Source organism: Microplitis demolitor, chromosome 8 (assembly GCF_026212275.2).
Source record: "Microplitis demolitor isolate Queensland-Clemson2020A chromosome 8, iyMicDemo2.1a, whole genome shotgun sequence".
Taxonomy (NCBI): Eukaryota; Metazoa; Arthropoda; class Insecta; order Hymenoptera; family Braconidae; genus Microplitis; species Microplitis demolitor.
Window position 1 is genome coordinate 1,079,797 of NC_068552.1, and position 10,486 is coordinate 1,090,282.

General features: G+C 30.5%; 2 protein-coding genes across 2 annotated transcripts; one reads left to right on the forward strand and one right to left on the reverse strand.

Moving 5' to 3' along the window:
• Window positions 1-1,198: 1,198 nt before the first annotated feature.
• On the reverse strand, window positions 1,199-4,170 carry LOC103575898 (derlin-1). Its single transcript, XM_008555886.3, has 2 exons — window positions 3,553-4,170; window positions 1,199-2,493 (listed from the first exon to the last, which is right to left on the reverse strand). The coding sequence occupies exons 1-2, from the start codon at window positions 3,989-3,991 to the stop codon at window positions 2,177-2,179; spliced, it is 756 nt and encodes a 251-aa protein (XP_008554108.1). The 5' UTR covers window positions 3,992-4,170; the 3' UTR covers window positions 1,199-2,176.
• Window positions 4,171-6,426: 2,256 nt separating this feature from the next.
• On the forward strand, window positions 6,427-9,468 carry LOC103575897 (probable tubulin polyglutamylase ttll-15). The gene is made up of 4 exons (XM_008555885.1): window positions 6,427-6,610; window positions 7,628-8,814; window positions 8,988-9,192; window positions 9,260-9,468. Exons 1-4 carry the CDS (start codon window positions 6,596-6,598, stop codon window positions 9,356-9,358), a joined length of 1,506 nt encoding a protein of 501 aa, XP_008554107.1. The 5' UTR covers window positions 6,427-6,595; the 3' UTR covers window positions 9,359-9,468.
• The last annotated feature ends 1,018 nt before the right edge of the window (window positions 9,469-10,486 follow it).

Below are 10,486 nucleotides of genomic sequence, written 5' to 3' on the forward strand. Positions count from 1 at the left end.
AAACCATCACAAATTAGTGTCTTACAGAAAAATTTGAATTTTATACTAAAAAAAATATTTTATTGTATAACCCTGATTTTAAAAAATGATTTAATCTATGCTAAGTGTATATATTAGGGTGGCCCAAAAAAATCGAGTATTTTTTTTGTTCGTCTCTTATGAAAATTTGTTGGTTTACGATGTTTTAAGAAGCCTCTCCAAAAATCAGCTTGATAAAAAATTTTCAAGAGGTCACGAATTTTGAAAATACCAAAAATGATCAAAATTTGAATTTTTTTTCGTCCTCGTGGCAGCAATAGTTTATATTTGTGAAATCATGACAACGCTGAAAATTTAAGCCCGAAATTTAAATATTTAAACCTCGCTCAAGAATTTTGAATGTTTCCGAGTGCTGTCTTTTGAACGTCTTCGAGCGACCCTTGAATATTGATAATTAAGCTTCTCGATTTTTTCACCATCAATTTGCATCACAATCAATGGAAATATAACTCGAGAAATGGAAATAATAAGTTATTTACATACTTTTTTATTTTTTAATTCAATTTTTAGGTTTTTTCGCTTATTCAAAACTTGCCAAATTTTATTGTTTAAGACTGTCCTGTATATTTTTGATTATGCAAAAGTTATATTTTAGTGAAATGACAATAGTTGAGTTATAAAAAAATACGAAAAATAATTCAAAGTATTCGTCACATATTATCAGTTAATATTCAAAATTCTTGAGCACCGTTTAAATATTTAAATTTGGGCTGTAATTTTTAGCATAGACATGATTTTAAAAATATAAACTATTGCTGCCACGAGAAAAAAAAAATTTAGAAGTAAAAAATCCAAATTTCAATCATTTTTTATCTTTTTAAAATTCGTGAGCGACCTCTAAAAAATTTTTTATCGAGCTGATTTTTTGAGAGGCTTCGTAAAAGTTTGCATTTTAGTAGTTGACGAAGTTGCTTTCAATTTTCTCAGAAGGTAACAACTTGTTGTCAACAATACAAATGCTTCTTGCCATTAACTTGGTCGCAACTAATTGACACCATTTTTCTGACCATAAAAAATCTAGCCATCTATTCTTTCTTCTCTTGAATAATTAATTATCGTACTTAGAATACTTAAATATGTGCGCATTTTCCACTTGAAATTTATATATTAACATCTTATAAATAATTAGTCGATAATTTAAATAAATAAATCGTCATAGTCCATTCTTATCAATTTATTTACATTCAAAAAACGAAATGATAGTCGAAATTAACAGATAAATGAATAATAATATTATATTCAGAGAAATATAAATACAGATCGTGTGATCTTGAAACGTTTCTTGTCACCCAATACCTAAATTTTAAACAACACATGCGTCAAAATTATGAATATGCCCTTGTTCTAATTTAACAAGAAATAAACGTATGAAAAAATGCATACTCTATAACCAAATGAAAAAAGAAATGTATAATAAATAAATGTTACTTATAACTGAAAATAATGTTACGTACACTTAACTATTATTGTTAATATTTATACGTAATATCCAGTAACTTATACTCAGTTAATCATTTGCAAATGAGATTCGCGATGAGCGAGAACATTTAAGATCGCGAAATTAAATAACAGTCATATTAATTGATGACTAGACACACCAGGGGTCTGTAGATACATTCCCTGATTAAAAACTCCGATTAATTTCAATTAAATTTCAATCAGATTGAATCAGAAAATAATGAATTTTTTTTCGAAGAACTTTCCGATTAGAATTTTTCAATCGGATTCAATCAGAGTTGTTAATCAGAGTTAACAATATGAAACCTGGACAATAAAAACATTTATAGTAGTAATCATTCTTATAAAAAAAAGTATGAAAATCTAATCCAGGTTCAAAAAGGATAAATTATATATCTGAAAAGTATTTAAAAATGCACAACCGATCGTTCGATTTAGTAATTTTCCATTTTTCCATTTAGTTGTATTCTATTTTATTATTTTTTTATGTTTAACAATAATGAATAATAATTTATTGAGAAGAGATACAGCAAAACAGAAAAAATCCTTTTTCAACATACTTTTTAACGATAGAAGTTACAAAATACTATGAAACTTTATCATGGAATAAAATTTGATACGTAAAATATCATATAAACATAGAAAATTTTCATTGATTACAATTATTCACAATTTTCAATTACTGACCCAACACCTGACCTCGACCCCAATTATGACCACCGAATATATTCGAACCGAATTGTGGTTGAGTTCGACTTTCTACATTTGTACGAGAGAATCCCCCTATATTTGTCCTCTGTACCGGGAAATAGTATTCTAAAATTTTTGGTGTTCTTAGGAGTTCAGGACCATCGTACTCCTGGGGGTATTTGAACTTCAAAAAGAAGTAGAGGTTTCCTACTAAAATTCCTATGAGCTCTAATACGCCATTTCCAGACAGTATCAAGTTGAATGCACATAAGACCCAAGGTAAGTACATTGCTTTGAATTTCGTGCCTGAAAAATAAAATTTATTAGATGGATACTTGGAGCGCCTCCAAGAAATTCTGATTGAATGTATGTTTTTGATAAAAATTCAATGGAGTTTCAATCAGATTCAATTGGAGTTTACAATCAGGGTAAATCCTAACAGCCGATGAGGGAAAAGTGGGCCCAATTGAACCAGAAATACTTTAACATTTATTTTTCATAAGAATAAAAGCAAAATGATAACTTTTTTTTTTACAAAATTATAATTTATTATATAGACTACCATTTCTCACAAGCACATAACTTAACAAATGATGAAAATTTTTAATAAATACGAAATTGTACAACTGCATCAAATGGTTCAATCGACCCCTTTGCGGGGGCAGTTGGACCACTAGTCGGGGACAATTGAACCAAGAGTATTAGAACCACAAACGAATGACTTTAATGAATGATTTACTATTCATTACAGCTTAAAACTGAAATTACAACACTTCTAATAATATTTATTATTTTATATAACATTATATGTTATAACAATCACTTTTAAAACTTCTGTCAATATAATTATTTTTTTTCTTGGTTAGTTTAGCTTGTTTTCACATTCTGTCAAGATGCGTGTGCATGTCTGATGCTCACAGTGTGATTCGTGTGGTTCAACCGTCCCCGAGAGTACTGGTTCAATTGACCCCATATGATTTTATTGAAATAATTAGTTTAAAAAAAAATATTCAAGAACTATTTTACTAGAAGTAAAGTTAGAAATTTATGACTAATATATGTATGAAGGTATTACAAAAAAAATTTTGAGATTACATTTGAAAATTAAAAAATTATTAAACAATTTGTCAAGAGCTGAAAAAAAAGTTCAGATGCTTAAAAACACAAAAACTTGAATTTTTTAAAATTAGATCATCATATTGGTTCGAAATTTTGGTCAGACTAAGGTTTAGTGTACTAAAATATAATTCCAAGGGCGACTAATTTTTATATTTTTTTCGATTTTTTAAGCTTACTGGTTTAATTGCCCCCTGGTTCAATTGACCCCACTCTCCCCTACAATTACAGAAAAAACAAAATATTTACCAAACCAAAAGCTGACGATGACATCCTGATTAAGTTGACACCAAATATACAAAACACTGATGACCATTGGATCCATCAGTAAAGGAACATTTAAAATTAAGCCAATCACAACGCAACACATCCAGTTAAAGATAAGCATGAAAAAATAATCAGCAGGACGTCCAATAAATTCTTCTTGTTCAAGTTTCAGTGAATATCGATAAAGAAAGAAGCAGTTTATCATGAAATGAAACCCAGTGCCTTGATTCAATGGGTACCACAGCAAACTCGTTATGGTTCTCCAAATTTCAAATTTATGAATTAGACTGTCATAGTGTAAAATCAACCATTCCGGAGAAATAAGTCCAAACCTTCCAACAAGTGATAGACCAATAGTCGAGAGTAACCAATACCTCGTAAATATGGGCAATGAATTTATCCAGTCCCGAAAGTCTGACATTTTGGCTGATTGTTTAAATGAACGTGAAAATAACGTTGTACAATATACTTATCAAATATGTAATCAACTATTCATTTCTATCATGCGCTTCGACTGTTTCTACCAAGTGCTTTTAATTTAGAAATTCAGAGAACTTTCTGTGTGCGTATCATCAACGTAACTGCAACTAAAAGCTAAGCGGCTGACATCTACCGCTTAAATCGGAAATGGGGTTCCGTTTTTCAAAACTTCTACGCTTGAGAGCAGCATAATAGCGAATTTGGTCGAGCGCACATTTTTAAATGTCAAATTTAAAAAGACAAAAAATTTGTTCTAGAGTTAGGAAAAAAAAACTCCAAGAAATTTTCAAATTTACAATCAATTATATGATGTTTTCGATAAATAATATGAATGTCAGACCATAATAAATATACAGTATATTTGTCAGTTAAATATGTGTTTTGGAGTAGCTACTGGTGTCGCATAATCATCATATATATTCGATATCAGAGAAATTAAAAAATTATACAGAATATGGGTAAGGATATGCTTCTTTTTGTAAAAGAAAAGCAACTTCCACTTTTCCCAATGATGGAAAACGTCGGGCCCTTTGGGAACAGACTATAAATGTAAATTTTCGGTCTTCGAAATCGAGGTTATGTCCTAAGCATTTCGCGAAGAATGTAATTAATCAGTTCCTAGTAGTAATAATAATCAGGTTATTCATCGTTCTACGTTTAAATCTTGGAATAAATCTGAAATTGTTGATATGGATATAAATCTAACCTCTGAAACTTTAAAAATTATTACCATGTTCCCTAATAGCCACTTTAGCTTGAAATTGACAGTAATTTGATGTTGAAATTATCTGAAATTTGCCGACGATTTGACAGCAAAAATTTGAAAGAAAAATTTGCAGTTAAATTATCCTTAATTTAGAGGCAACTTTTTTTACCAGAAAAAAACCCTAATAAGTTTCCTCGAATTTTTGGTCAAATGTCCATCAACTTCGGGCTTTTCCGTTTTTGACAATTTGTATACAAATTTTGAAGTAAATTTTCGTTATAATTCGGGTAGTAAATTTCCGTAAAATTGAACGCAAATTGTCGTCAAAAATAGAAAAGTCCGAAGTTGACGGACATATAATGAAAAATTCAAGGAAACTTTTGGAAATAAACTTTTGCTAAGCACTATGCTATTATGGTACAACCGACGATTTTACTCCACATACACATTTGAATCTGCTTACATCTATTTCCCTTCATTTACTTTTTAATTGTGAAAAGTAACCTGATAGTCACTTTAATTTCAAACTGACTGATAGCTACGGATGAAATATGATGTCAAGTTGATTCGTTGCGTGCAGGATGTATATTCTTACTTTATCTGCTGGTCACAGCGACATCTACCTTAATAATCACTGTGACTGTAAATTGTTGTCATCTTCAAAATTCAATGACTGAAAGTTTACAGCAAGATGACAAAAACTCCAGTGCGACTCTGGCTATTTGAATGAGTACAACTTCAACCACAAGGTGGCGTTGGTCTACGTCCACTTATGAAACATTTGACGGTACACCAAGTTGTCTTACCCTAAAAAAAAAAAAAGAGAAATCCTACCAAAATCATATTCTCTGTAAAAATTTGTACTAAGTCCAGTTCAACACATTTTACAAAAGATAAAAATTTACTCTACAAAAAAAAAAGATCTTACATAATACCAAGCAACAGGCAAAATTAAAAATCATCAGAAAAATTTTAATAAAAACACTAATTTAAAAAAATGATTATAATATGGTCTATAATATCTACCGAACATGACAATCTATAGAAAAGTAATATCACGATCTCCATTCATTTGCTTTCCACTTCCTTTATTACTTTAGTATCTAAGGAATACGATAGATCTCAGAGGATGGTTTTATTCAATTCAAATTTTCATCGATAATTTTTCACTGTTGGTTAAATCGTTCTAGATGTTTAAAGAAATTACTCATTTAATATACTTTTGAATCACCCTTCTTATGGGCATTTAATATTGCAAATCGTTTCGAATCGTTTCTTTCAATCAGGGAGTAATAATTTTTTGCGTCAAGTATAGGGGTATAGAAAAATAATGTCATTAAATGCTAGGGGTAGCAAGACTAACACTCTTTCATTTGGTCAAGTGTACTAAAAGTACTGCTGAATACTAATAGAATAATTGAAGAAAAAAATAAAAGACTTCGGTGTACTTTATACATTCCTTATTGCAACTCTATTTTACCAACAGTGATAAGGTCATATACTCGAAGAACTGTAGGCCCGTGTCAGCTTATTTTGGGTCAGCACACGTAGTAACATCGGGCCCAACCGTTATGCTACAGACACCAGAAATAGAATCCGAAGATATCCGAAGCAGACGTTCATGCTTGTACAGCACGATATATTTTTCCGTTGACTTGATGGAAGTCTACTTAGTATGTTCTCCATCGTGTCAGACTCATGTTCGCTGAATTATCTTAGTGTCATTTCTCGAAAATTTTCTTGTATTACTGAACGCAGAAAAGTCTGACAGATTATTAAAGACCTTTTGATACACCGAAAAAAAATTTCTGAACCGAGCATCTTTTTTTATTACATAAAATGCCGAAAACCAAAGTAAACATTTTTATTGTTTCTATTCATTCATTCATTCATGTTCTATAGTCACAGTAGCGAAATTTTTTAAAGTGAATTTAAATTGAGTGTATAAGACCAAAAGTCAAAAGATTACATCTTGTTAACGAGAAAGTTAATTTACAAAATCTCTTTAATGCATCCAAAAATTTTTTCACTGATGCAAAACTTCTCGTGCACTTAAGATCTGACGTGGGTTCCCGGGAAAAAAAAGTTCATATCTGGCTATATATAATTAGGTATGACCATATTAGATCATATATGAATTATTTCTAGTCATATATGATCATATATGAACCATCTAATCATATATGAACCATCTAATCATATATGATCATATACGATCATATCTAATCATATATGATCAAATCTCATCATATATGATTAGGCATGACCGATTTTTATATATGATCATATATGGTCAGACATGAAATTTTTTTTCCCGGGTTGGGCTGTTTTTATCGACAGTTCGAAAATTGGTATCGGCGCTGTTCTCTAGCAACGAGTTAATAATGACTAGCAGCCAAAAGCTTTCTTCAGCCAGAAATTCGAAAATTGCGGACCCATAATTTTTCTCTTTAATATTATTACAATTTCATTTATTCAGGCACTGTAGTTCGTTATATATTTTCATAATACCAGAATTTCGGCTCTTCTTTATAAGCAAAATAGTCCCCTGTTTAAAAAATCCGATAGATTCTTATAGCTGTATGTAGAAAGGCCTATACTGAACTGTAGCATTTCTCATAGAACTCATTCTTATAGATAAATTCTCATAGAATCCATTCTTATAAAATCTCTATAGGAATTTATGAGAATCTTTTGAATTCTATGAGATTTTATGAACAGGGTTGTCGCATATTCAAAAAATTTTTGTGAAAACATTAACTTGCTAGAAAGTTTCACCAGGGAAAACCTCTAACTTGACTGGACTATAAACATTCTTATGTTTTTTCATTTATTATTTTAAAAGCTTAATCATCTGCTTTCATTTTCCAGGTTCAAAATACATTCAGCAACATACAAAGTGTGGTGCTAAATACAAAGATTAAAATAGTTTTCAAGAGTATACTGTATGCTGTTCTATCTTCGATGTTATTGTCGTTGCTGTTATCATCATTTTCATTCTTCCAAAGTGCATCCCCAGAAACAGAAATATCCCCACCGATGAATTATCAACTGACGTATTGGATTTTTTCCAAAGGAAAAGATGAAAGTCATTTAAAACATATTATTATGATTCTAGAAAAATTGGGGTATCGTCGAGGAAATAATGAATCTCACTGGGATTTATTATGGGCTCATGATTACCCATTTAGAGTACTTGCAAATAATTTAAAGTATCTCCAGAAACATCAGAAAGTCAACCATATTCCTGGTTGTGGGTTTATTACTAATAAAGTTGAACTTTCGACTACAAACATCGAATATCTTCCTACTTCATTTAGGATACCTCAAGACAAAGAAATATTTCATGAATACATCGCTCTGAATCCCCATAAGTTATTCGTTGAAAAATCAAATTTTCATCGCGGGATTAGTATTAAACGAGTAGATAGCATTAACTTTGATGACAAAGAAGTTTTTATACAAGAATTTATTGAAAGGCCTTATCTGATAGATGGTTATAAATTCGACGTCGGAATCTATACTGTTATTACTTCTGTTGACCCGTTAAGAATTTATATTTACAAAGGCGATGTTTTATTTCGTTTCTGTCCCCATAAATATTATCCATTCGATCCTGAAGATGTAGATAAATATACTATAGGTGATGATTATTTGCCGATTTGGAACATACCTTCTTTAAGAAAATACTATGTTAACATGGGGTTTTCAATGAAAGATTCATTCGATGCCTATGTTAAATCCCGCAATGAAGATCCGAATAATGTCTGGAACAAAGCTTACGAAGCAATTCAACGAGTTGTTTTGAAGAAAGAAAAACAAATTGCTGATAGTATGAAACAATTTAACAATAACGCAGAGCATTTTTTTGAATTAGTTAGATTTGATTTTATTATTGATGAAGATCTTAACGTTTTCTTAATGGAAGCTAATATGTCTCCTAATTTATCATCAGCTCACTACCCTGAAAATCATTTACTGTATGAACAAGTGCTTTTCAATCTTTTTGCTTTGGTCGGCATCGGCCAACGTATTGATCCAAGCTTACGACGTTTTAGGTGATAATTACGTGAATCGCAATACCCAGGCGGATCTCAACTACGGTAAATTACGGTATTTTATGGTAAACTACGGACACAATCGGTAAATTACGGTAATTTCCCGTAATTAGGATCCACCAGGTAATTTTTGAGATCTGCTAAATCTCCTTTTTAAATTTATTTATTTCCAGTTCATGGAGGGATCAAAAAATAGAAGTTGCTGATAAAAATTTAGTTGTCTTCCCAGAAATTTGTTCTGAATGCACAGAGTGCGTTCGTATTCAGTGTAAACTGTGTAAGTCTTGTTTTACTGAAGAACTAAGACTCATTCTACGCCAAAGTTATATCGAACATCAAAATAAAATGGACTACAAAAGAATTTTTCCTACTAATACTGTAAGTGGTGCACTTTCAATACTCATTGAGTATCTTGTAGTATTTTTATTAATTTTTGTTTTTTTAGATACAAACGAATTCATTGAGCAATTACACTTTGAAAAATCAGTTGTTGATCGAATGGTACAGAGGCAAATGTGCAATAGACCCATCATGGTGCTACTAAGTATAAATTTATAATATTTGATGTTATTTAAGTCATTGTTATGTCTCGGCCTACACTTTAGGTCTTTTTGATATTTTTTTATGAATGGTATTGTGAAAATAAATATACTTTTGAAAATGAACACTTAAAAAATCTTGTTTAAACATTCCCATACCAAAATTTGTAATTTTAAAAATAAATTTATTATTAGTCGTGAAAAAGCAACTTCAAATATTGCAGTAGTTCGAGTCTGTAGGTCTTTTGGTCTAAAAATAAAGAAATTTCTATTTGTTACACTTTGGCAAATCCTCATGAGAGCCCAAAGAGTGCTAGTGACTATTCGTTACCATAGCAACCGTTGCTAAGGACCCACCGTTGCTATAGCAACCATTACTTACGGACCAATCGCTGCCACAACCGTTACTAAGGACCCACCGTTGCTATGGCAACCATTGCTATGGACCAATCTTTAGGGGGTATGGTAATTAGATAAATCAATTGTATGTAACTACATATAATTATATATAATAATGCTATTTTACAAAAATGAGTTTTACTCGGGTTAGTGTGAAACTTAGTGTTAAAAATTTATACATACCTACAATACTATATATCAATCAGTAATTTAGAACTTGAAATTTTTAAAAATTGTCAGTTAGATAAATTTACTATTTCTCATTTATAATTTATTTTTATTGAGGTTCAACTTATATGCTCTATCATTCTTGAAATATTGATCGTACATATTCGACTTTAAGGACTTTTTTACCCTCGACCGTAGTGAAAAAGAAGGGGTACATTCATATGCCTAAAAAGTTCTAGTAGCTTTCTTTGTTATATCCCACTTTTCTTGTAATCTAATTCACCTTGAAAATTATTGACCATTCAATAAACCGATCAAAATTTAGTGCTGATAGTTACATGCTATAATTTTTTATCTATGAAACTATATTCTTAAAAATGTATTATTTTGTGATAAAAAGAGTGTAAAGACCAAATTCTCATATAGTTTTTGAATTATTTGATGAATTACATGAAGACATAAGTTAATCTAGAGAAAATAAATTGTTATTTCAAATTTTTTTTTTTCACAATATCATTCGAACAAATCAACTAATTACGACAATTCTTTTGATGGTATTCGGCGCG

What these genes read in the sequence shown, in the direction of transcription:
- LOC103575898 (XM_008555886.3), bottom strand. Translation starts at nt 3,991, where the DNA reads ATGTCAGACTTTCGGGACTGGATAAATTCATTGCCCATATTTACGAGG. An exon ending in CATCGTCAGCTTTTGGTTTG is followed by an intron (nt 2,494 to 3,552) that starts GTAAATATTTTG and finishes TTTATTTTTCAG; the next exon opens with GCACGAAATTCAAAGCAATG.
- LOC103575897 (XM_008555885.1), top strand. An exon ending in CCAAGCTTACGACGTTTTAG is followed by an intron (nt 8,815 to 8,987) that starts GTGATAATTACG and finishes ATTTATTTCCAG; the next exon opens with TTCATGGAGGGATCAAAAAA. An exon ending in GAATTTTTCCTACTAATACT is followed by an intron (nt 9,193 to 9,259) that starts GTAAGTGGTGCA and finishes TTGTTTTTTTAG; the next exon opens with ATACAAACGAATTCATTGAG.